Consider the following 27,258-nt stretch of genomic DNA (forward strand, 5'->3'; position numbering starts at 1 on the left):
CTAACAACCTGAGTGTGTTTCATTCACTCAGAATATGGAATCAATGTAGGAAGTGAAGTACTTCAAGATGGAGAAGCTTTTATCTATGGCACCTCTACACGATAACCACCTTTTTCCACCTTCTCAAGCATATGTAGTTTTTAACATTTGGAAAACTTATGGGATTAAATTGTTTAAAGATTTGTACATAGGTAAAGTCTTTGCAACCTACGAACAATTACAATCCAAATGTAACTTTCCATCAGCACAATTCTTCCACTACCTCCAAATCAGAAACTTTGCTAAACAAAATCTGCCCAATTTTCCACACCTCCCACCTACTTCTCTTCCAGAAGAAATATTGACCAGTCTTGAGGATTCGGACAGCATTTCTGTAATATGAAAGCATTTTAAAGTCCCTTCCTGTCAAGGATCCCTGTGTACAGTGGGAAAAGGATCTCCTACTCAACATTTCAGAAAAGGAGAGGAAGGCAGCCATGCACAGAATACACTCAAGCTTCATATGTGCAAAGCATACAATTATTCAACTTAAAATCTTTATTGTGCATATGCCTCATTTAAAATTGTCCAAAATGTTTCTAGGGCAAGATCCAATCTGCAAACATTGTGATCAAGCTCTAGCCTCAATGGGCCATATGTTTTGGGCATGCACCAAATTATCATCATTCTGGACCAAAATCTTTAAATCCCTTTCAGACAGCCTCAGTATCACAATCACTCCTAATCCATTAATGACTGTGTTTGGTGGACTCCCAGATGGTCTTAAAGTGGAGAAGGACAAACAAACTGTAATTGCCTTTACTTCACTATTAGCACATAAACATATCTTGCTCAACTGGAAGAATGCTAACCCACCTCTTTTAAGTCAGTGCGCAACTAATGTACTGTATACACTACATGAAATTCGAAAAAATCTAATTCTCACTTAGAGGATCTGTTCAAAACTTTAAAACCTGGCAGGGTCTAATCAATAACATTCTACAATTAGTGCTGGGTGGTATGACCAAAATTCTATATCACGGTATTTTTCAAAATTATACCAGTTTCACGGTATTCAACGGTATTTTTTTCCCATGCATGAATGGACGTTAACCACATTTTCCACTGCAATTACTGCAGTAGACTGGCTAAGAATAACCTATTCCACTGTCATGAGAATTGTACATTGTAAAAAAAAAAAAAAAAAAAAACATTTTAATGTGCACACAAGTATTAGTACAGGTTTGCATGGCCCCATAAAGTGATAGTTTTCAAGGGAGTGGCACTAATGAAGAGAAGGAAAGAAGGAATCACATTGCATGACAGTTGCAGTCAAAATATAGAACCTTTTTATTGAACAAATTTTGCAAACAACTTAAACTAAAATTTTGACAACATATTTTCAACCATCCAAAGAGGCATTTAGACTTAGTATAATATCCAGAGGTGCTTGTCAAAAGTTGTATTGCACTGAACATGTCTTAGAAAAGGAATAAATAGTAAATATTTTTTGTAAACCAACTACACTTTCTGTTAATGTTAACAATCTCTGTCCACTGACATTTTAAAGTGACTTTTTAAAAAACTTTACCATCATTAAACTGCATAATATTTAAACTAATAAATAATAAAATAAATAATAGTGCAACTTGTGGTGGGCTGGCGCCCTGCCCAGGGTTTGTTTCCTGCCTTGCGCCGTGCTGGCTGGGATTGGCTCCTGCAGACCCCCATGACCCAATAGTTAGGATATAGCAGGTTGGATAATGGATGGATGGATGGATGGATAGTGCAACTTCCAGTAATAATACTATTACTTCAAGACTTCAAAGCCCAGGTGCATTACACAGTATTCACCAAATAAAAATAAAATAAAATAAAACAAAACAAGTGCAACTTGGTGATGAGATCTTTACCAACTGAACCATCATTAAGGCAAATTGCATTAATATGGACCTTGCTTCAAGCTAACCTATATACATAAATAATAAAACTGCAACTTGCATTTATAATATTATTTGTGGTATAGTAGATCCGCAGCTTAAAAAAAAAAATATGGCCAGTTTTTAAATCCAGTTCGCCATGTCCGTCTACGTGGGCGTGACTGCACAACCACGGGGAGTTGATGAGGTGATTGGGGCAAGTTGCATCTACATGTGCATGTGTGATCATGCTCAACTGCATCATCGGCTTCCTGCGGCATGTGATTAAGGCGCTGCGCCCATGGAGACTTATATTTATGGGCCGGCAGGATAGGGGGAAGGAAAAAAGAAAAGATAGAACAGAAGGAGTTTAAAGAAAGGAAAAGGCAGTCATGGGAGACGAGCTAGACACCAGGAAGAAGAAGGCAGCACGAGCTGGCTGAGGCGTTCTAGGGGCTGGTTCGCCCCACTGATTAAGCGTGTAGAGTGGGGCGAGCGAAGTTTAAGACCTCCCAATGGATCAGAGGAGCAACTGAGTGAGTGCGAAGGAAGACGGGAGGTGTACTGACCTCAGACGGTCTGGCTGTGCAGTGTGGCGGCTGCCAAGACAGGGGTCGGCAGAAAGGAGTTTGTGCTGCAGAGGCTCCGCCGGCAACGCCAGTGATGGCAGGAAGAAAGGTGGTGGGCTGCGATCGAGTGAGGAGAGAGACTGCATTTTAACCTCTATTTTAACAGATTTATTTATTATGGATTTTATTTGGATACTGTATTTTTTTGAACACTGCACAATGGACACTTTTGGTTTTACTTTTGACTGTTTTTAACGAAAGTACTTGAGCACTTTCCACCATCCCCTGGCTTCAATGAGAGCTCATCTCGGTCATAACTATAGATGGTGTTGGTTCAACAGACTCCCATGTGGGAAGAAGGAGTCTGTACGGGACCGGCATCATCACACTACTACACAGTACCAAGTTACATTACACAGTATTGAAAGAAAAATAAAACAAGTACAACTTGGCTTGCAGTATTATCCAGTAATATAGAAACAGTATTCACACATTTGAACATAATGGTCCACATGTGACCATTGAAAAGAAAGTATCTCCAGACAACAGACATGGCTCCTTTTTTCGGCAAATGTTCTTCTGTGTCATCGTGTTCAACTTTATCATCTGCTACAGCTTCAGTTTCAGAATGTTCTCTGTCCATTTTCACTACTCAATACCTCCAATAACGTATGTACTACGTTGCATGCGTGTTTAGCAGTGCAGCAGTGAAAAAGGTACCCCCTTAAACAGATTCCCGCTGCGCCACGTTCTGAACGTTGTTTAGGCTATTTAAACTGGTGTTGCAGAATAAGAAAAATCCATATCATAACAAAAATAAAAAACAGTTTTTGGTATGTACCGGTATACCACCCAGCACTATTTAGAATAAGCACTTAAATTGGGGAAAAGGATTTTCTACCCCTTGTTTTTCGACTCTTAAAGTTTTATTCTGGTTGTTAGCCTTGCTCTCTGTCTCATGGGTGGGGGTTGATTTGAACTTAGTTTTGTCAAAATACTGCCGAAATGTATAATCAGTAAATTTAACCAGAAAATAAAGGCTGAACATAATCCAATGGTTTGCCAGAATTAGTAATTTTCTTTCTGAAGACAATTACTAATCATAATAAAGACCATTAAATAATTTTAATCCTTAATGCTTCATGGATTGTAGAGTCTTCTAAGAGTCAATTAGGCCACGTACAAAGACATTTTAAATTTGAATTTAAAAGACTAAGTTTATTTGTGAAAAAGGCAAAAATTTTAATACAGGACAAACTAATTTAACAATCAGAACAGAAGCTTAGCGAATTGCTTCAAATACAGATGATAATGCTGCAGCAATATTAACTTCTGAGCACTTCTCTGTATGCTGTTCAATCTTCATTCTACAAGTGAACACGTATTATTAGAGAAGACTGCTTCATTAGTTACTCACGGAACTGAACAATATACAGTAATCCCTCACTTATCGCGGGAGATAGGTTCCAAGGCCGACCGCGATAACTGAATTTCCGCAAAGTAGGGACACTATATTTATTTAATTATTTAACGTGTATTTGGACGTTTTTAAACCCTCCCTGTACTGTTTACAACCCACCATTTACTCTATTAAAAACAGGGACAACTGCTAAGCAATATGAAATCGGTAGATAAGTTTACACTTACTGTATAGCGAAGTACACGTAGCAGCTTGTAGGCGGTCATGACGTCGTCGACCTTGTTGCAAAGATTCCTAAAGCAGATTCCATCCAGACTACTGCCTTATCACGTCCACTTGCAACTCATTTTGCACCCTGGTTAAAGGACACTGCGGCCGTAGATCTTATATGCTTTTCCTCCTTTTTAAATAAAAAGAATCGATGTCCTGCAGCGGTGTAGCTGTTCCCTTCCTTCAACATATCCAAAACTTTTACCTTTTCTGCAATCATTTGCATCTTCTGTTGGTGCTTGGACACGGCCCCTGAAGCATTAGCACGTTAATGATGAATGAGTGAGATGAGACTTCCTGGTTAATGCAACACTCCGTCGCTGAGCCAATCAGCAGCACACAGGAACTTAACTGCGTGCTCTGATTGGGTAGCTTCTCAGCCATCCGCCAATAGCATCTCTTGTATGAAATCAACTGGGCAAACCAACTGAGGAAGCAAGTAAAAAGACCCATTGTCCGCAGAAACCCGCGAAGCAGCGAAAAATCCGCGTTATGTATTTAGATATGCTTACATATAAAATCCGCAAAGTCGTGAATCCGCGAAAAGTGAACCGCGAAGTAGCGAGGGATTACTGTATATGTATATGATGCTGAGGCACCTTAGCTATTAGCTAACCAAAATGCATTAAAAAGAAGATCTGAGGAAACTAATGTATGAACTTTATAAATAATCCATTACATTGGGTACTACCAGGCAGACCAGCACCACCAATAAAGTGATATGCACAACAAAACTACACAAATAATTATAAAGCAAAATACTATATAGGACAGAAAAACAACAGCCCATGACATTGTTCACAAAAAAAGACCCATGGCAAGATCTTCTGACAGTGAAAGACATTAGAGCGGAGCAGCAAGCGGAATCACAGAGCAGAGCAGCAAGCGGAAGCACAGACCAGCAGCGTCTCCCACAGGCACGTAGCCCTTCGCAAACACCCGAGCAAGTTCAACTGAAGTAAAGCCGGCAGTTGACCAGGAGTAATAAGCGGCAGTGAGAAATTAAAGTCGATCGCTCAGCGGGTGGTGGAAACTTAAAGCTGACGGTCTCTTAGTGATTCAGCTGAACGTGGAAAGCGCCGAAGTTACTACAAAAAACGGAGAAGATAACATCAACACTAAATGTAAGTTCTATCTGCTCTCTGCCCATTGAGGGCATGTTTATATGTTGTATGTCCTGCAGCAAATACAGTTCAGGTTTTCCGGCCGTCAATGTAGACAGCTTCACCTGACAAAAGTGTTTAGTTAATTTAGACTTGGTCGGGAAATAAGCAAATTGGAGGAACATGTTAGGAATCTGACAGCAATTAGGCAAACAGAAAATTGGATTGACTCGGTTTGTTTAGACAATTCGGCTACTTCTGATTCAGCTTCAGTCTCTCCAGGTCCCACTGTAGTCAGTGCGCGGCCGAAGTCAGCAGCACTAATTCAGCCACAGGGCGAGTGGGTAACAGTAAGACAGGGTAAGACGATGCAAGACAATGAAGTATCTACCTTATTGCTGCATGTCGGCACTAATGATATTTATTTACAGCAATCTGAGGTATTAAAGAGGAACTTCATCTTCATCTAAATTAGTCTTGATACAAATCTTAAATTAATTGATAACCAAAAAATAAGGTGTATAATTAGACTAAGGGATAAAACCAGACCCTCCACCAGGAGCATCTGTAATAAAAATGTACTTGAAATTAAAACAAAAAATATATCACCACTTCAGAAAGAACCATACAGTTTTAAATGGTGCTTATTGAACATTCGCTCTCTTGACACTAAAGCTGTTTTAGTTAGATAGATAGATAGATAGATAGATAGATAGATAGATAGATAGATAGATAGATAGATAGATAGATAGATAGATAGATAGATAGATAGATAGATAGATAGATAGATAGATAGATAGATAGATAGATTGTTCATGACTGAATGTAGCAACCTTCCATCTGATTTGGCTATAAATTATGATCACGTAGTACCGCAAATTATGCAGTCGAGTTTCCCGCATTTGGGGAAATCGCAGGGGTCAGCACACCCGGAGTGCAATGGATGAGCCTCGCCCTGGGAGAACCACCTTAGTGATCATGGTATCTCCCCTGCCAGGTAAGTAAAAAAAAAAAAAAAAAAAAAATCAGGGGAGAGCGCGAACGCAGTCCCCCACTACCACAAATTATGCAGTCGAGTTTCCCGCATTTGGGGAAATCGCAGGGGTCAGCACACCTGGAGTGCAATGGATGAGCCTCGCCCTGGCCTTTAAAGACGGTGATCAGCATGAGCTCAAGCGCGTGCAGAAGGAACTCCGAGTCCAGCTCAGGGCGGCGAAGGAGCAGTACAGGAGAAAGCTGGAGCAGAAGTTGCAGAACAACAGCATGAAGGAAGTGTGGGATGGGATGAAGATCATCACTGGCTGCAGCTCGAAGCAGGGTGCCACCATCGAGAGAGACGTGAAGAGAGCAAATGAAATGAACATCTTCTTTAACAGGTTTGACCACCCTAACCCACTCTCACCTCGGATTACTGCACTCTCTACACATCCTTCTGCTGATACCAACATGGGAGAGACATCCCCACCCACAATTACAGCAGCGCAAGTGAGCAGAGAGCTGAGGAAACTTCGTGCCAGCAAAGCAGCAGGTCCAGATGGAGTATCGCCACGACTGCTGAAGGTCTGTGCATCAGAGCTGGGGGGTCCTCTACAGCGCATCTTCAACCTGAGCCTGGAACAGGGGAAAGTCCCGAGGCTTTGGAAAACATCTTGCATCACCCCAGTCCCAAAGGTATCACATCCTGGTGAGCTGAATGACTTCCGGCCTGTCGCTCTAACATCACATGTGATGAAGACCATGGAGCGGCTGCTGCTTCACCACCTGAGGCCACAGGTCCAACACGCCCTCGACCCTCTGCAGTTCGCATACCAGGAGAAGGTGGGAGCGGAAGATGCCATCATCTATATGCTACATCGATCCCTCTCCCACTTGGACAGAGGCAGTGGTGCTGTAAGAATTATGTTTCTAGACTTCTCTAGCGCCTTCAACACCATCCAACCTCTGCTCCTTAGGGACAAGCTGACAGAGATGGGAGTAGAGTCATACCTGGTGGCATGGATCGTGGACTATCTTACAAACAGACCTCAGTATGTGCGTCTCGGGAATTGCAGATCTGACATTGTGGTCAGCAACACAGGAGCGCCGCAGGGGACTGTACTTTCTCCGGTCCTGTTCAGCCTATATACATCGGACTTCCAATATAACTCAGAGTCCTGCCACGTGCAAAAGTTTGCTGACGACACTGCTATCGTGGGCTGCATCAGGAGGGGGCAGGAGGAGGAGTATAGAAACCTCATCAAGGACTTTGTTAAATGGTGCGACTTAAACCACCTACACCTGAACACCAGCAAAACCAAGGGACTGGTGGTGGATTTTAGGAGACACAGGCCCCTCATGGACCCCGTGATCATCAGAGGTGACTGTGTGCAGAGGGTGCAGACCTATAAATACCTGGGAGTGCAGCTGGATAATAAATTAGACTGGACTGCCAATACTGATTCTCTGTGCAAGAAAGGACAGAGCCGCCTGTACTTCCTTAGAAGACTGGCATCCTTCAACATCTGCAGTAAGATGCTGCAGATGTTCTATCAGATGGTTGTGGCGAGTGCCCTCTTCTACGCAGTGGTGTGCTGGGGAGGCAGCATTAAGAAGAAGGATGCCTCATGCCTGGACAAACTGGTGAGGAAGGCAGGCTCTATTGTTGGCATAGAGCTGGACGGTCTGACATCCGTAGCAGAGCAACGGGCACTCAGCAGGCTCCTATCAATTATGGAGAATCCACTACATCCATTAAACAGTGTCATCTCCAGACAGAGGAGCAGTTTGCTCCACTGACAGACTGAGAAGATCATTCCTCCCCCAAACTATGCGACTCTTCAATTCCACCAGAGGGGGTAAACATTGAACATTATTCAAGTTATTGTCTGTTTTTTTTATCTGCATTTTTTATTACTCTTTAATTTAATATTTTTGCTGCTGGAATATGTGAATTTCCCCCTGGGATTAATAAAGTATCTATCTATCTATCTATCTATCTATCTCTATCTCTACTGATGGGGGATTTTAATGTACACATTGATGTGGAAACTGACACTTTTAGCAAAGGTTTTACTTATTTTTTAAATTCAGTAGGATTTTGTCAGATTGTCAAAGGTCCAACTTATAATCATAACCACACATTAGATTTAATTATAACTTACAAAGTTGAAATTCAAAATTTAAATATTACTCCATTAAATGAAGTTATTTCCGATCACTACTTAATTACATTTGATTTAGTCCTGCCCATGCCAACACACTCACAGATTAAAATAAAGACAGTGCGACATCTAGATTATAATTCTGCTTCAAAATTTATAGATACTTTGAGTAAGTCGAGTGTAATTGTGGAAAACCATTTAGATCAGTTAACATTAAATGTAAACGTGGAAAACAATTTAGATCAGCTAACATCACATTATAATGTGACCTTGAGAGATGCTCTGGACACAGTGGCTCCCCTTAAAACAAAAGTGATCAAAGCACATATAAACTCTCCCTGGTTTAATGAAAACACTCAAGCTCTTAAATTAGAGTGTCGAAAACTGGAGCGCAGATGGAGCACAACAAAGCTACATGTCTTTCAAATTGCATGGACAGAGAGTGTTAATAAATATAAAAAAGCCCTCTTTAAAGCTCGCTCAGAATACTATTCTACATTAATAGATAGCAATAATAAAAATCCTCGGGTACTGTTTAGAACAGTGGCTAAAATAACAAATGGAAATTCAGATCAACAGTGCAAAATACCAACAGATATTAGCAGTACTGACTTTATGAACTTCTTCAATGAGAAAATTAAAAATATAAGATGGATGTTCTTGCAGTGAATATTCTAAACATTATCAATAGTTCATTATTGCATGGCACAGTACCTGATACACTAAAAGTGTCCGTCATTAAACCATTACTTAAAGAGTCAGACCTAGACCCACGCATCCTAAATAATTATAGGCCTATTTCAAATTTACCGTTTCTCTCTAAAATACTAGAATAAGTAGTCACCAGTGAGCTTCAGTCACACCTTACGCATTACAATTTATTCGAGAAATTCCAGTCTGGTTTCTGCACTGGTCATAGATAGATAGATAAATGAACTTTCTCCGATGTTGTCTTTAATTAGTTGTGTTAGTGAATTAAAGGAGTGGATGAATGACAACTACATGTCTTTAAATACAGATAAAACAGATGTTAATTGTTGGAGGGAATGACGCTGATCACAACAATATTTTGTCATCATTTAATTCAGTTGGAATCACCATTAATTTTACTAAATCAGCCCGCAATCTAGGAGTTATCTTTGACTCTAGCATGTCATTTAAAGCGCATATTACTAAGTTGTCCAAAACATGTTTCTTCCATCTTAAAAAAGTTAGGAAATAATGGTGCTTTCTAAATACACAGGATTCTGAGAAATTAATTCATGCATTTATTTCTAGTAGGATTGACTACTGCAATGCGGTGTTCACTGGATGTTCAAACTGTTCTCCATACAGCATTCAGTTAATCCAAAATGCGGCTGCAAGAATTATTACAAGAACAAGAAAATACGAACACATAACTCCAGTTCTTAAATCCTTACACTGGTTCCCGGTTAAGTTTAGGGCAGATTTCAAAATCCTCCTTTTAACATATAAAGTATTAAATGGCCAAGGTCCGGCTTACTTGTCTGAACTTATCATGACTTACAAACCAGAGCGCACATTAATATCTCAAGATGCCGGTCTGCTTATGATTCCAAGGATTAATAAAATAACAATGGGAGGTCGAGCTTTTAGTTACAGGGCCCCTAAACTGTAGAATGGTCTGCCTGCTACTATAAGAGATGCCCCTTCGGTCTCAGCTTTTAAATCCCGGTTGAAGACTCACTACTACAGTTTAGCATATCCTGACTAGAGCTGCTGATTAACTGTACATACTGCATCTCTCTTGTTAGTCATTAGCACTAAAACATAAGTAACATAACAGTTATAATTGAATACTAACCCTCACCTATTCTGTTTCTCTTCTCGGTACTCAAATGTGGCACTTGGTGCCACGGCCCACCTGCCAAGTTGTTTTGCCTGCCTAAGGTAAAGTCATCCCTGATGGAGGATCACAGGAATCGTGGGAAAGAGGGGTCCTTTCATCAGATTGGCTGGCCCAGTGCTGTTTCAGCCGTGTAATGGCCAAATGGGGGAGGCAGCTTGATGGATGAGGTCTCCAGGACTCTAAACATATCCAAATCTTATTATGCGATATCATCTACCGTTAAATTCTGCTCCGTTCTTCTAAAATTTTTATTATTATACTGTATTGAGGATTTGTTCTGTTCTGTGTATTGTATTGTATTGTATTGTATTGATCCCCTTCTTTTGACACCCACTGCACGCCCAACCTACCTGGAAGGGGGTCTCTCTTTGAACTGCCTTTCCCAAGGTTTCTTCAATTTTTCCCTACAAGGTTTTTTTTTTTGGGTGTTCTTCCTTGTCTTCTTAGAGAGTCAAGGCTGGGGGGCTGTCAAGAGGCAGGGCCTGTTAAAGCCCATTGCGGCACTTCTTTTGTGATTTTGGGCTATACAAAAATAAAGTGTATTGTATTGTATTAGAGCAACATCAGCGGATTTCCCTTTTTTGTGAAAGGTGTGACTAGAAAACAACAGCGTCATGAATACTATACAACGGTGAAGGCACATGGCATTGCTAACAGAAAAAGAATCACAACAAGCTCTACCAACCCTTAAACACATTGCACAGCCCAACCAACAATTTTCATTACAAATGTCAGCAAAAAATTAGAGGCTTCTTTCACCACTTTTTTGTGCTTCAGATCCTTTGTAGCATGAGTGCTAGTGCAGCCAAAAGAACGGCCATGAAAGCACACAGCATGTCGCTCAGGAACAGAGTTGGGGGGGGTCAACATGGCAGTGATAGACATTGCATCATCCTGTGTGGAGTCATCTGTGCTACTGTGTTTCAAGAGTGCAGCTTCTTCAAGGATCAAAGGTCAAGTGATACTAGTATAAAGTAAAATGGGATGGTATTGTGACATAATGGTTAGTGATGTTATCTTACAGATGTGGTGTCCTGGGTTCTACTCATGTCTTCATGGGTTTGCTTTCCACAATCCCAAACACACAACTGTGTTAGGTTAAATGGCAACACTAAACTGGCTCCAGTGTGTGTGTGTTTCCTATAATTGATAGGCAATCTGGCAGGATGTTCCCAACCTTGTAGGAAATGATCTGGCAAGATATATGCATATAAGTAATCATAGCCTAAATTCTGTTATGCGTGTTAAAGTACTGTCTAGGGTGTCTCTGCCAATAAATAAATTAAATTTAAGCTAACACAACTGAAGTATTTTTCCAAGCACATTATATGTCAAGGCATAGTCAGGTAAGCAAAATGGAAGAGAACTCTTCCATTGTTGAGCCCAGACAAAACCTTCCATGCAGTAACACATGGTTAAATTAATTCTCCACATCTAATATAGAATCCCAAGATAAGTGTGTGCTTTCTTACAGAGCACACACATATTCACACTAAAATGAAGCCCCACCTAGGCAGCATCAGGTATAAGGATGAAGTAATGTTTTATAGGATGTTATAGGATGCTATACAAATCTTACACAGTTGATATAGAGTTATATGAACAGCTTTTTTAGCAACCATTTATAGTAATTCATCAGTTGCCCAAAAAACTAAAGAAATAATCCAGAAATACCATTAAAACAAATGTAAGGAAAAGACCACAATATACACACTGGAGAAGTGACAGATCAGCCTAATTTGAGCAAGGTTTTCTTGTCATACTATTCAACAGTATACTTGGATTTGGTGCACTTTTTGTAATATATTTATATATATACATACACACACACATACAAATTTTATAAATATATGAAATTACTCTTTACTATTCTGCATATAAAAAGGTACAGATTATTTAAGGTTATTATACATTTACAAGGGTTTTTGTACATTTGCCTGCTTTGCTTTGGAATATCCAGTGTGCTTTTATTAGTGCATATCCTACAAACTAAAACCAATAGGGAGACAGGCCATGTCAATCTGATGTCTTTCACTTTCATGGGAAATGGGGCCAGTATTTATACACTACTCAAAAAAATAAAGGGAACACTTAATCATCACAGTCTAACACCAAGTTAATTAAGAAGTTAAGAAGCATAAATAATTGTCAATCAAAAAGAGAATGGTTTTGTAGGTGGTGGTCATAGACAATCACTCTCTCTCCTTATCCTTCCTGTCCGATTCTTCTCTAGTTTTGTGTTTTGCTGTTGACCTTGACACTGCTGGTAGCATGTGGCAGTACCTGCAGCCAATTCAGGTTGCATAGGTAGTCCAGCTCCTCCAGGATGGCACATCCACATGTAATGTTGCAAGAAGGTTTCCTGTGACACCCAGGCTCAAGAGCATGGAGGAGATACCAGGAGATGAGCTGTTACACGAAACTGTCAGAAACAGACTCAAAGAGAGTGGCATGAGGATCCAATGTCCTTTAGTGGGACCTGTGCTCAGAGCCCTTCACCATGCAGCTCAATTGGCATTCACCACAGAATAACACAATTTGCAGGTCCGTCATTGGCGTCCCATTCTCTTCACAGATGAGAGCAGGTTAACACTGAGCACAGAGACGCAGTGGTGAACGTTATGCAGCCTGCAACATCATCTAGCATGATGGGTTTGGTGGTGTATCAGTAATGGTCTGGGGAGGCATAACCTTGGGGGGTTGTTACACAGATCTCAACATGCCAGGCAATTGTACCCTGACTGCTGTTAGGTACCGGGAGAAAATCCTCTAAGCCACTGTCAGACCTTACGTTGGTGCAGTGGGCCCTAGAATTCTCCTGGTGCAGGACAATGCATGGTCTCATGTGACCAAAGCGTGTTGGCAGTTCATGGATGATGAAGGCATTGATGTCATTGACTGGCCCACACATTCCCCAGATTTGAATACAATTGAGAACCTCTGGGGCATTATGTATTGGTGCATCCGATGCTGCCAAATAGCGCCACAAGACTGTCCAAGAGGTCTCTGATGTCCTGATCCAGGTCTGGGAGGAGATCCCCCAGGACACCATTCCCTGTCTCATGGGGAGTATTCCTAGACATTTTGGGGAGTGCATACAGGCACATCGGGGCCATACACACTACTGAGTCATGCAAGCTGGATCAGTCTGTGATTTCAATTTTTTACTTTGATTTTTGGTGTGATATTGAATCCATCCCTCAATGGTTTGGTGATTTTGGTTTCCATTGACTGTTGTTATATTATTTTGTTCTTAACAAAGTACACAATACTGTATGACACAGTAAAGATTTTCCACTGGAATATTTGATTCATCAAGATACGATGTGTGATTTAAGCGTTCCCTTAATTTTTTTGAGCACTGTATTTTGAACTGGACAAAGCTACTGTACCTCAGTCTGAAGAATGTAAGGAAGGGAACATTAAAAATGAAAAATACAACTTAAAAGTGATGAATAAATACCAGGAAAATGCCTAAAATGGCTTTTAAATACTGAAATAAAATGTGAAATATTACAAGTAAGCTTAAAAGGTTTGTGGGGTGTAAAGAAAAGTGAATACACAGAGAATGATAAATGAACACATAAAATCAAACAGATACATAAATAGGAAAATGAGGTAGGAAGACCAAACATTGACCAACTAACAAAAATAAGTATACATCAAATTGCAGGAACTTAAAATACAAGCACAAGAAGAAAAAATTTTTAGAATCCAAGACAATCTGATAGGCAGGAAACACTTAGCAATCATAAGCAACTCTAGCTGCTTAGATTCATTAGAAACTGATAGCCCCTGCTGACGTAGCATCATATTTGAAAAATGAAGAGAAGGCAGATGAAAGGTAAGATTGGCTTACAGTCCACCTGGCTTGAGTTCAGCAACATATTTACTTAGAAAAAAAACAAAAAAAACAAAAACATATTCTTAGAGCCTATAAGTCATTAGTGCCATTTGTACCTAAACACTGGTGACATACAGTATTGGGTAACTATCTCCATAGGTAGCATTTAAAGAGTAAGAAAATAGTTAGCCAGCGAAATTCATCCAGAATTATGCAATTACTGGGCTTACATGAGATACTGTAGATTACGAAAAAGATACTTTGCTGCAAAATAACCTAGAGGGAAAAATAAACATATATGACAGCTACGAAAGAGCCAAGTTCAGTACTGTCATGGGGAAAAAGAAATCTGTTAATGAAAACTATAATGATTCATATAAAGGTAAAAGTCATGGGAGTACCTGCTAAATCACAATGAAGGCAAAAAACATGTTCACTGTTATTTCCTCCAACAGTCCAAAAACATGTTGTTTGATGGAAAGACTCTTTATTGGCCTTGTGTGAGCCTTATTCAGGTTTGACCCTACTTGTTTACATTGTCATTAGAGGGTCCCACTCCCTGCATTCAGAAAACTGATTAAGATGAAGTGGACAAATTTGGTCCAAATGGGTTTGACAAGAAATACTACTTTCAGCCCCAAATGATATCTCATAAAATTCTGCCCATTTTGTTACCTTGTTATTTTTCCTTCAGTCATACTATCTTATATATACTTCAGCAACTCTTGCCGTTAAAGTATCATAGATAGAAAATCCATTGCATTGTGCTTAGATGCTGTTTTCACTTTGGGCTGTAAGGCTAGTTCCATGTTTATCTAAATACTATGAGGTAGGCTTCATGTGCCTGCAACTCCTCATTGCTGAGTGTGGGGTGGAGACAAAAACAAAACAACACAGATTCCATAAATTGCTTTTATACTGCAGTAAAATGACATTGTGACCAGAGCAGTTTTCTACACTGGAACAAACAGAAGTACTGCTGGGATAAACAAAACAGATGGATAATATTTGCATAATATTTATGCAAATTAATAGAACAGCTTAGTTATTGGTGAAAAGAAAAGTTTGATGAACTGAATGGTCCCTTCTTGTGTGTCAGATTTCCTATGCTCTCATATTCATTATCATCAGGCATCATCTAGTGTAACATTGGTTCCTGTGTATACAGTAACAGAAAGAACACACAAATAAATTGAACAGATAACATAATATGTACAAACTGATGAATGCTTGTTTAGCTTTGCGGCTCGTACTCCTTGATACAGTCTATCCTAGTCTGTACATCACGCGCCATCAAATTCTAAAATTAACAATATTCTCATACCCACTTAATTTTGTTCAGTTAATGGGGTCTTCCAGTCTATCCCAGCAGCAGTGGGCACAAGTGAAGAAAAAACTGACCATTGCAGAGTACAGTCATGTACACAACCAGACTCTCAATAGGCAAATTTAGAATTACCACTTAACCTAACAAGTACGTAGAAAACACTTTAAACACATCCTTCCTTTAATTTTCTGAACCGATTTAATCAAATCCAAAGACATCCTTCCTTACATTTTCTGAACCCATTTTGTTAATGACTCACTGACTAACTGACATTTAAATAAATCCAGTATTGAAGGATATCAAGTCTTATCCTGGCAGCTACAAGCATTAGGTAGGAATCAATGAGATACCCTTCCATCACAAGCCACAAAAACACTCATGCTAAGCAAAATATTGAGTAACTAACATATCAGCTTTTATAATGTGGGTGATAAACCCACACAGACATAGGAAGAATGTGTAAACTCTAAAGACAGCAACCATGCAGAGGATTATACTTAAAAGACTGCCTCTTTTCTTTTGTGTTTTAATCAGCTATAGTTGCCATATTCCAATTATCTGGATTCTACTGTGTAGTTACAGTGCCCTCCATATTGCCTGAACAAAGGCACATTTTTCCTTGATTTACCCCTCTGATCCTCAGTTTAAAGTTACAAGTCAAACAATTCGGATGTGATTAAAGTGCACACTGCAGATTTTAATGTAACATTGCTTACATTTCAGTCATACCATGTAAAAATTACAACACTTTTTATACATGGTCACCATAATGTTTGGGACATAGAAATGGTATGTATATTAAAACAGTCGTGCTTAGTTGCATATCTGTTACATGCAATGACTGCTTGAAGTCTGTGATTCATAGATGTCGCCAGGTGCTGACCATCTTCTCTGGTGATGCTTTGCCAAGCCTTTTCCACCTAGTTTTCTCTTCAGCATATGGAAGAACATCATTCTGTTAATAAACTACTATGTACTGCAAGTTCATTTTTATGACAGTAAACTCATTAAAGTTTATTTTCTTCTAATGTGTCCATCCATTCACAAATGTTACAAACCCCTTAATCAGGTATTAAAGGATCTTGCGTTACAGACTTTGCTACTTTGAACTGTGTCTTTGCTTGTTTTGTAACATACCTTGTAATGGTGTACTCTATGTACAATACTACATAAAACAAAGTTTGACTAACAAAAATACATGTACACGTCTACTTAGGAATTATTTGTTTTGGGATATGTTTTTGGGCTTCTGAGGCATAAAGGCATAAATGTTAAAAAAAATTGTATATAACAGTGATGAACGAGCCAAGGTCAAGACTGTCATGCCTGAGAAGAAAAATCTTTTAAAGAGAACTATGATGATGCATAGATGAATAAAAATCAAAAAAATTGAATATAACAGCGATGAACAAGCCAAGTTCAAGACTGTCATGGCTGAAAAGAAAAATATTTTAAGGAAAACTATTATGATTCAAATATGAATAAAAATCATGGAGGTATCCGCCAAGGGCCAATGAAAGCAGAAATAATGTCCCAGGACATGCTGTTAGAAAGACTGACTGTTAAGGAAACATGGTTGAGCCTTGTTTTGGGTACAGGTTAGACACTCATGTACACAACCAGACACACATTTGTTTCAAATTTGGAATTGCTGCTTAACCTAACAAGCACACAAGAGGCACTTAAACACATCCATCCTTACATTTTCTGATCTGACTTAATCTAATCTTGTATTGAAGGATGTCTAATATTATCCTGACAGCAAGAGGGACAAGACAGGAATCATGGGGACACCCTTCCATCCCAAGACACAAAAATACTCACATTAGGCAAATACTGAGTAACCAACAGTTCTGAGCAGCTAACATATCTGTCTTTAGAATGTGGGAGATAAACCCACAGGGACAGAGGATATGCAAACTCTAAAGACAGCAACTATGCATAGGATGTGGCACAAAAACATAAATGTTTGGATGACTATTGCCCTATATTGGACTTGTGTACGTGTGTCCTTCTGTGGACTGGCACTCCTGCCCAGGTTGATTACTGACTCCTATCTTTTGCTAACAGGATTGGTTAAACTACACCAAGGCTGATCATAGTTGTCTCCATCTCTTAGACGAACTTTAAACAACCTTTTAATTATAGCAAGTGACGATTTACGTCGCAAAAATAGATTTAAAGCAATGATATACAAAGTTACGGTGTCAGACAACACCAAAGTACTTGTCACACGCGAGTAGCCACAATTGGGTGACACAAGCTACGCGCTTTCATCGCGATGCGACCTAAGCAAAACAGTCGGGCCTCAAACAGTTGTTTTACTTTAGCGGGTCTCACAAGATTAAAAAAAAATGAAATCATCAGTCTTACAGATCTAGCCCTTGTTTCGTTAGTCCAGTGTTGATGCATTCCTTGGCGATCCTTCTCCACACTGCGTCCCTACCGGTGAAACAGTACAGTTTCCTACAGACCTGCGACAGGCAGCTCAGAGCTTGACAGTCCAGATAGCCCAAGATGAGGTAAAGAATATCCTCTGGAAGTTGAAACAGTAGCAACATTTCCAAATGCTTGGCGGACTTATCTGCAAATTCCGCGGTTTCTTTTTGTGCAATGGTTGTTCCGACAGACGGTATTGACGTTCGTTAGTCTTCTTTTCCATGTTTTCGAAGCGGGAATTCAGACAGAGCGCGGAGAGGAAGCCATCATAATAACAAACTGGGGCGGAGTCAAGCAGTTGTCACTGTGAACCAGGATGTAAACACACATGATCGGAAGAGGCGGGATCTGCTGGTGATTCGAGAAGGAACTCAAACTGATTTAGTGAACCAGTTCCTGCTGCTGAGGTTTACCTGGATTGTTATATGTCTATTTGTTTTCCAATTTTTAGATTAATGTCAAACATTTCACACGGTGAGAATCACTTTAATGGCTCAGACTTTGTAAAGTTGTAATAATACTGAAATGTCTGTGAAGGTTATTTAAGCTGTCTTATTCAGTTCAAGTCAGTTTATTTTTGTATAGCACTCTTCACTGAGCATTGTGGCAAGTTCACAAATAAATGCAAATACAAACTGTATCAAGTACTGTTTACATAATGAGTACACGAATGGACAAATGTGCTTAAATAAACAGGAAAACAAAGTAGTTTGATTAACATATATGTGTATATGAGACTGTATATGAGTACGTTTAACGGCACTTTATAACGTTCTTAGTCCCAAGCTCACCGCTTATATTTGTTATGTTGCAAGCATTAATAGACAATTTGTAAGATATCATAAAATGTAATTTTATTCAATATGAAAAACCTTTAGTAATTTACAGGTATCCACTAAAAACATTTTTTTATTTTTTTCATGTGATTTTTATGTATTTGTGGGCTCTGAATTAAAAAATGAAAACCATTTTTCTCTATTAAGTAAAATTTTTCAACAAAATAAATTTTTATCTGCCAATTAGTTTTTTATTGTTTTCACACTATAATTAAGTAGAGAGAACATTATTTGTTCCCTGGAGGAAATTTGGATTTTTACAGAAGAAAATTAAATAAATTAATAGATTGATAGATAAATATATTTATACATACCGTGGTCTGAACACACACCAGAATGACTAAAAAGAAGGAAGGCTTTTGACTTGGCAGTCACAGTGAGGCATTATGTAGTTGTATTTCTATTAGTATTTAGGGGCGGAGTGGTGGCTCTGAGGCTAAGGATCTGTGCTGGTATCCTGAAGGTTGCTGGTTCGAATCCCCGTCACTGCCAAAAGAGATCCTACTCTGCTGGGCCCTTGAGCAAGACCCTTAACCTGTAATTGCTCCAGGGGCACTGTACAATGGCTGACCCTGCGCTCTAACCCCAAGGGGTATGCAAAAACTAACAAATTTCTAATACGAGAAATCATATAAGATGAAATAAAGAACAAAAAAAAAATAAAGGAGCCCCAATGCATTTCTTGATACACTTTGTCTGAATAATTCATTGGCTGAAAGTTCTCAGTATTAGTGTGTCAAAGAGATGATGTGTGGCATTGTTCATAATGGGACTCCGTTTTGTTTTAATTTTTTCCTTTGCTGCTGCCTCCAGGCATTCCAGAGTGTAACCTTCTGGGAGTGGTTCTTAGAGTACTAGGACCACAAGTAAAGAATCAAATATTTAAAAATTATCATATTTGTTATCAGCATCCTCAAATTGACATTAAACAACACTCCACATGTTACTGATACTAATTTTTCAACGTTTTGTGAAATGGAGTAACTTTGACCCTTTGCATCCCATTAGGGGGTGAACCTCAAGTTGTCTAGGACCTGAAAGTACTGTGTTATCTTAACTGGGGCTCATGCAGTCAAGGCATTTGAAATTTCTATGTTTTCTCTGTTAGTGGGACAGCAGAGCCAAGAATTTATATTGGTTTCATAAGGAATGGACAGCTAGAAAAAAGCTACAGCTTAGCACCAAAAATATTATTTGACACGGCTTTGTGTTAAGCATGGTTTAATAAAAACAGTTTGTTAAAGCCCTATCAAAAGATGGGCTCTGTTTTATGTATTTGTGCCAAAAGTTTCTGGGTTTCTCTAAAGCTACATTGAAAGAGGGCATTTTTTGCCTGATCTGATATTAGTAAACTGATTTCTGATGCAAATGTTGATGGTGTGATAAACAGTCTGCAACAAGAGGCTTAAGTTTTCAGGTAACAACAAAGATCCAAATTATATAAAAAAATTATTTAAGTTTAAGGGATTGGGTAGCAACATGAGTCTCAAAGTTCACATTTTGAATTCACATTTGGATTTTTTCTTGATAATCTTGGAGCAGTGAGTGAAGATCAGGTTGAAAGATTCCTGCAAGATATCAAGAGCTTGGAAAGAAGGTACTAGGGATGTTGGGATATTATGATAGTGAAAAACTGCAGGATGATTCATAGGGACGTTTCAGAAAAAGTGCTCAAACGAAGTGCCACCAAACAAAGTTTTAGGTCAAAAAACTAAGAAGTGACATAAACTTGAGAAGTTATATGTAAGTCATTGAATATATACAGTATTGTGGTTTTTCTTTACATATGTTTAAAATATTAGATTAATTAAATAATTGTGTGTTACATTGATTTAGAACAATATTGTTTACATGAATAAATTGTGTATCTTTGTAAATTTTATTGAAATTTCTTTCCGATATTTTTTATCTAAATGTAACATAATGGAAATAATCTAATTCACACAATTAAAACAATTTCCTAATGGTTTAACTTTGCAGACCTGTGTTACGTATGCTTTCTCAAAACCCTCTTAGCTGCATTTCAATGCTGAAAACTGTGAAAAGATGGTAATTTACTATAATACATGTTTACGAGATTTCATTCATAAATTAGGTTAAATGTTCTTGAATAAGGATTGTAGTTTGAAAATACTTAATTTTGCCACCCAAAACAAAACAGAAAAGTTTTGATTTCCATATTCTGTTTTCATCCTGCATCCCAAAGATATGTAGGTCAGGTTAATTAATAACCCAATATTGGCCCAGTGTGATTTAGTGAACCCTAAAATGAACTGGCATACTGCCCAGGGTTGGCTATCCCTTGTGCCCAATAATTCCAGTGTTGGCACAGTCTCCCCACTGTCCATAAAAGATTAGGTGGTTAAAAATGGATGGGTGGTTGGATGAAAAAATATGTAGTATTTTAAACAATTAGAAAGAGGGATCTGTCAATATTTGGATGAATCCTATTAAATAAAATAGAAACACTATCAATATTGTAAACCTTTTTTTATATTGCATGGTAACATGAGACCAGAGTCTATCTTAGCAGCATCAGGTGCAAGCCTAGAACCATGCAGTGATGGAATAGATGTTAGTGCTCCCTATGTACATTAATACACTCTAGCTGTCATTTAAATGAGATGTATTAGCACATAATACTCTTAGCATGCAGTTCAGAATAAAGATATTGTATACAGAATAAAATTGCTATTAGTGAGTGGGTTCAATAAAGGCAACTGGCACGTATGTCATTTATTAGATCGTAATGTGACATTTTTGTTTTACATAACACATCATACTGTGTAATTCTGATAAATAGTGCTCTGCAGAAATCAGTGCAATTTCTCACAAAGTGGTTTGGGTGATTAAGGTGTTTACAATTAATATGGAGCAGTGCAGTGAATTTCAACATTCAAGATAAAATCTGTTACATTTCTTTTGCTTTTTCCTTTAGGAGCACAGACAGATAAAGTGACTTTTCATGTTCACACAGTGTAAGTAGCAGGATTTGAATCTATAGCTGCAGGGTTTGAGGTCCAGTCCTTTAACCACTCAACCACACTGGTTTGCCTTTTTGTAGAATAAAAGCATAATATGTTCTTCTAGCAAAAATAATGTTTTTTTATAGGACACGCATTGTTTTTTTGACATTTATTTTTCACTGTAGAATTAACATAATATAAAATCCCCTCCTAGAATTGTGATCTTGGCATGGTGGGGGAGTTCTTGTGTGCCTCAGTGGTCTTTAGAGCCCTAAGAGCAGAAGGCAGACAAGAAATAATTCTAACTTGACCAACACAAAATGTCTTAACTAAATCACAGAGATCTTCACTCGAAACAGACATACCAGAACCCACTGGAGCTAGGCCTGAGAGTGGTGTTAATGATACATTTTATTTATTTGTAGGTGTCTTTCTAAACACTCATGGACACCGAACAATAGATAAAACACATTATAAAAAAAACTAAAATTTAAAATCAGACAAAGAAATTGTAGTTTGTTTGCAGGGGAGTATGTGGTGGCTAGGTGGCCCACATAGCCTGGTCTGGTTTAAACCCAAAATGCTGCCATATAGATTCACTACCAACAAGTGGAATAGTGATAATCAGATGTAGTGCTAGTCAGACAACAGGTAAACTTACTAAAGATTGTTGATAGAAACTGACTGTAGGACATATTATTTTCTTTAAAGCTTTCTTTTTTGTGCTGTATTTCTGAAATTGATAATTTAATAAAATAGACTTAACCCATGGGCAGCACGGTGGCACAGTGGTAGCACTGCTGAGACCCGGGTTCGCTTCCCAGGTTTGCATGTTCTCCCCATGTATGCGTGGGTTTCCTCCAGGTGCTCCGGTTTCCTCCCACAGTCCAAAGACATGCAGGTTAGGTGCATTGGCGATCCTAAATTGTCCCTAGTGTGTGCTTGGTGTGTGTGTGTGTGTATGTGTGCCCTGCGGCGGGCTGGCACCCTGCCCGGGGTTTGTTTCCTGCCTTACACCCTGTGTTGGCTGGGTTTGGCTCCAGCAGACCCCCGTGGCCCTGTAGTTAGGATATAGTGGGTTGGATAATGGATGGATGGATGGAGATTTAACCCAACTGTTCTATAAACTCTTAAGTAACCTGCTTTGGATAATTTTGTTCTGGTTAATATGAAGAGTCTGTGTAAAAATTAAATATAATCACACTTATATAATATAAATTGAATTGCAATACACTGTGGTGGGTTGGCACCCTGCCTGGGATTGGTTCCTGCCTTGTGCTCTGTGTTGGCTGGGATTGGCTCCAGCAGACCCCCGTGACCCTGTGTTCGGATTCAGCGGGTTGGAAAATGGATGGATGGATGGAATTGCAATACATATTCGTGTTGTGTATGTAATTTTGTGTTGTAATTTAAAATATCTCAATTAAATCATTCACTCTTTTTAATATACCATATATTGGAGTGCATTACTTCTTTTCATAATCAAGCCAAAATTAAATTAAATCAGAAAACCAGTTAGAATTGTGGTGTGGCAAAGGGGTGTCAACATTAAGGATAACAGAAGTTTCAAACATAACTGTTTCTCAAGCTGTTAAGAGGTACATGATTTAAAATGAGTAAATGCAATCTCTTACTCTGTACGGCATTATTAGCAAAAAGACTAGCTTGCTCACATTGTCCTACTGCTACTCAAGAGCATCTATGGCTTGCCCAAGCAGGCCAGTAACATCACTTGTATCAATTTTAACCTCTTTTCAGCATCAGTATCCATCAAATGTTTAGCAAAGTGTAGATGAATAAAAACAAATGAAAATGGGTATGTGTCACTATCACAAAGAGAGAGAATAAAAAGATACAAAGAACCCAAACTCATTGATTGCTTTAACTCTGCGAAATGTTTGCTATTTTCAGTATTTAGAATGATAATGCAGATAATTAGCCACCACTCGACAATTTAATTGCATTAAACAACATTAGACAACTTAAAGTAAGAGAAACCTTTTTAAGCAAGACGAGAATTACACCTCTTGCCATTTCCTTGGAATGCCTTTTGTTACTGCTGTTGATGCCAATTGCCCCACCTCTTGACAACGATCAGTCATTTGATTTCAGTACGTTTTGGCACAATTAACTCATAGCCATTGAAAGAAAAACAATGTACTTAAAACAGACAATAAGTGATATTTAATGAGTGTGTTTTCTAATGAACATGATTTGAAATACAATTCACTTTTGTATTGTATTTCAGATTTGCATGATAATTGTATTTCATTTTGAAAAGCAATTAATCATTTGATTTCTGTTTAATTATGTAATCAAAATATTGTACCAAAGTTAAACATATGACACAAATATTTGTAGCATTTCAGTGTATTTTACGTGTTGAATTACATTTAATTTTGCCTTGTATAATCCTCTGTGGCTGTGCATTAGGTGAAGAGCAAAAATAATCTGAACTAAACGTTTACTCAAAATTTTTCAAAGAAGTTTGTGTTACTTCAAACCCCTTTTATATTTGTTTCAGAAATCAATACATACTGGAATGTTCCTAAAGACTGAGAGCTACCAAACATTGTATCAATGTATTGTTGCCATATAGAACATCAGATAAATCGTATCTGGATATTTTTCCATTTCTCCAGTGTCCAGCATTTGCATTGCAAATCTCATTGTAAATTGATCTTTTTTTATTCACCTAAACTAGTGGAAATATTTTAGTGCACCAGAAGACAATATGTGACAATTAGTGTGATGTTAACACAACTTTTCTTCTTAGCTGTTATGTTAGTTGACCATAGCATGAATGTCACTTTGTTTCATTTTCATTTGTTTAAATACTTAATTATGTACTCAAGAACACAATTTAAAATCAAGATGTAGAGGGTTGAAGGCAAAATCCAGAAAGTGTAGGGGATTCAGCAAAGCCAGATATTGCCGCAAAAAAGAGCAAACGTGCAGTGAATGAAGTTAGGAGAATATCGTGATGGCCTACTATGGCCCAGGATATAGCAATAATAAAATTAGAACATGATTATAGGAAATGTGGGGTATGCAGCAAATAAGTTGGTTTCTAAGTGGAAACTAATGGTGAATACAGTAGATCCCAATGAAGCCAAACTATGTACCAGAGTGTAGCTTCATGAAATATCATATCTAGCGCTTTGAGTACTGAGAAAAGCACTATATGAATGTAATGAATTATTATTATTATTATTATTATCAAATAAAGGGAATTTATACAGAACTCAGACTGTGCCCCAGAGTGGAGCAATGATAGGATTAGAGAGATAATAAGAGATCCTAATGAGTCAAAAACACAAACTAAAGTGTTTATTTAGAAAACTGTGCAAAAATTAAGTTGCATACCAGAATGGAGTGATCATATAATCAGATAAGTTTAAATAGTGGGGTCAACTGGGATCAGACTATTAAAGTGTGATTGAGGCGGTGCTAGCAAAGCATGAATTGTGTTCCAGAGTATTGTAACCATATAATTAGAGATGTATGCATTGGGGATTTGTGCAAAGGTCAAACTGGCCCAGAATGCAGCAGCCATGAAATTAAAGAACTGTGCATAGTAAATTTTGGGGTAGGTAGACTATGAAATGAGTGATCTTAGTATTGTAAATTCTGAATTTAGTCTAGTAAATCCTGGGTTACTTGAAATAATTGCACAAAAAAAGGAAAGCAAGAAATTAACATGATGTTTGAGAGATTTTTATATAAGAGAAGTGTAGGAACATGAAATAACAAGGCTCTGGTGAGGTGTTTACAAGATACAAAATGTCAGCAATAAAATCAAAATAGTGATTTAAAAAAAAAAAAAAATCTTATCACCTTGTATCTTTCGGGCTGAGCTGTTTTAGACAAGTAGACTACAGTTAGAATGCTGCCCTGAGATTCATGTTGAATGTGATACTTAGTGATATAAATTATTGCTCTGTCACTTGTTGGAGTAAGTGCTTCATTGTGGCACTGTATAAAACAAACGTATGTTTGACCTCTGATACAGAAGTTTTTAAATGTTTCTCTATAAAAGATTTGATCTGATTAGTAATTTGCCAATAATCCTTGTGCTGTAAAAAAAAAAAAATCTTGATAGCAGTCATACAAATAGAGAAAACTTTCAAAATCCACAATCCAAACCTGGAAGTCATACCAGTAGCCAAAGTGTGTCTTCATTATTATGTGAATAAAAATATTGATATGAAGTTACCTGGTTAGAAGGTACAGTATGTGTTGTGATTCAACATTTATACTTTATTTTTTGGGTATAATACATTTTTTAGTAACAATATAATTTTTTCCTGAGGTTTTTAGACTTGCAGAATTTAATTTTATGTTTATTGTGTATTTTCAAACTGATTCTAACTAGTCTGATTTATTTTATCATTTTTATGTTTTTTTTTTATTATGGGTGGATCATGTGAACACAATCATTGCTGATATGCTGTTACTGAAAATCCGGTATTAAAATAGTGGTGATCAGAATGTTGATGATCAGCGGATAAAAGTTTGTTAAATGCAATTCTTTGCATCAGTTGGTGTTTTCGACCTGCAATGAAAAACATGTTGCTTCAGTTTTGACCCTTCTTTCGTGTTCAACTCTTGATCTTGTCATATGCCCTTTAAAACAACAAGACACTCTAGTCCTAGAACTCCCTTTGACTGGAACTTTTGCTTTGAAAATTCCCTGTCATTTTCCTCTTTACTGCTGACAATAATTTATTGGGCATTTTAATGTGCCTATTGCACATGCAAGTACACATGGGAGAAACAGAAAGAAAGAAAAAAATTATGAAACAGCAATATTTGCTGTTTTGTATGCGTTTGTCTCTACTGATTAAAGTAAAATTTGTATTTTACATTTTTGATGTCTGGCATAGTATTTATTTTAAAAACCTGGTAGCATTAAAGGGTGACATTAATACAGCTCACCAGAATAGTTCCCACAAGAAATTATGAAATGCACAATTTTGACAAGTATTCCATATGGAATCACATAGAAACGTTCATGTCTTTCATCCATCCATTTTCCAACCCGCTGAATCCGAACACAGGGTCGCGGGGGTCTGCTGGAGCCAATCCCAGCCAACACAGGGCACAAGGCAGGAAACAATCCTGGGCAGGGTGCCAACCCACCGCGTTCATGTCTTTAGTAAAAAGTAATACTTTTCTTTTATCAAGGTGCCATTAAATTGAATTAAAAATATAGCCAAGTCAGCATTAATGTTCTAAATAGCAGTTATTCCTTCTAATGACTGATTTAGTTTATCATTCAAGTCTGTCTGCAAAACACCATTTTCAGTACCCATTACTCCAGTGTCATAATGATAAACTCTCTTTAACTCGTCCTCAGTAAATCTTTTTTAAATAGTAGTTGGTTTTAGATAAACCTTTGTAATTGTGTTTAAAAAAACAAATTTGTTTTTTTTTTCCTTGGGATGAAAGGTACTGGCATTCATAAAGCTCAATTCTAGGTTAAAAAATAACCAAAACATAACAGCTTTCACAAGAAACACATCAGTCTGTTGCTGTTTTGCAAAGTGAAGGTTAAATCATCTGGCAGATTGCCA

The 27,258-nt window shown here is 38.0% G+C and overlaps 2 protein-coding genes and 2 non-coding genes across 4 annotated transcripts in view; 1 reads left to right on the forward strand and 3 right to left on the reverse strand.

Moving 5' to 3' along the window:
• Positions 1-18,177, reverse strand: part of fbxw4 (F-box and WD repeat domain containing 4) — a 223,638-nt gene extending 205,461 nt beyond the window's left edge. The window contains exon 1 of the mRNA XM_028795904.2: positions 17,815-18,177. Within this exon, the coding sequence (XP_028651737.1) occupies positions 17,815-18,002 (188 nt within the window). The 5' untranslated portion in view covers positions 18,003-18,177. The remainder of the gene's footprint in view (positions 1-17,814) is intronic.
• Positions 1-27,258, forward strand: part of LOC114647247 (cytosolic purine 5'-nucleotidase) — a 1,192,165-nt gene that overhangs the window by 1,123,065 nt on the left and 41,842 nt on the right. The gene's annotated exons all lie outside the window — the stretch shown is intronic.
• Positions 6,103-6,265, reverse strand: LOC114647437 (U1 spliceosomal RNA). Its single transcript, XR_003715505.1, has one exon. It is a non-coding gene; the product is annotated as a U1 spliceosomal RNA (small nuclear RNA).
• LOC114647444 (U1 spliceosomal RNA) lies at positions 6,287-6,451 on the reverse strand. Its single transcript, XR_003715509.1, has one exon. It is a non-coding gene; the product is annotated as a U1 spliceosomal RNA (small nuclear RNA).

Source organism: Erpetoichthys calabaricus, chromosome 2 (genome assembly GCF_900747795.2).
Source record: "Erpetoichthys calabaricus chromosome 2, fErpCal1.3, whole genome shotgun sequence".
Classification (NCBI taxonomy): domain Eukaryota; kingdom Metazoa; phylum Chordata; class Cladistia; order Polypteriformes; family Polypteridae; genus Erpetoichthys; species Erpetoichthys calabaricus.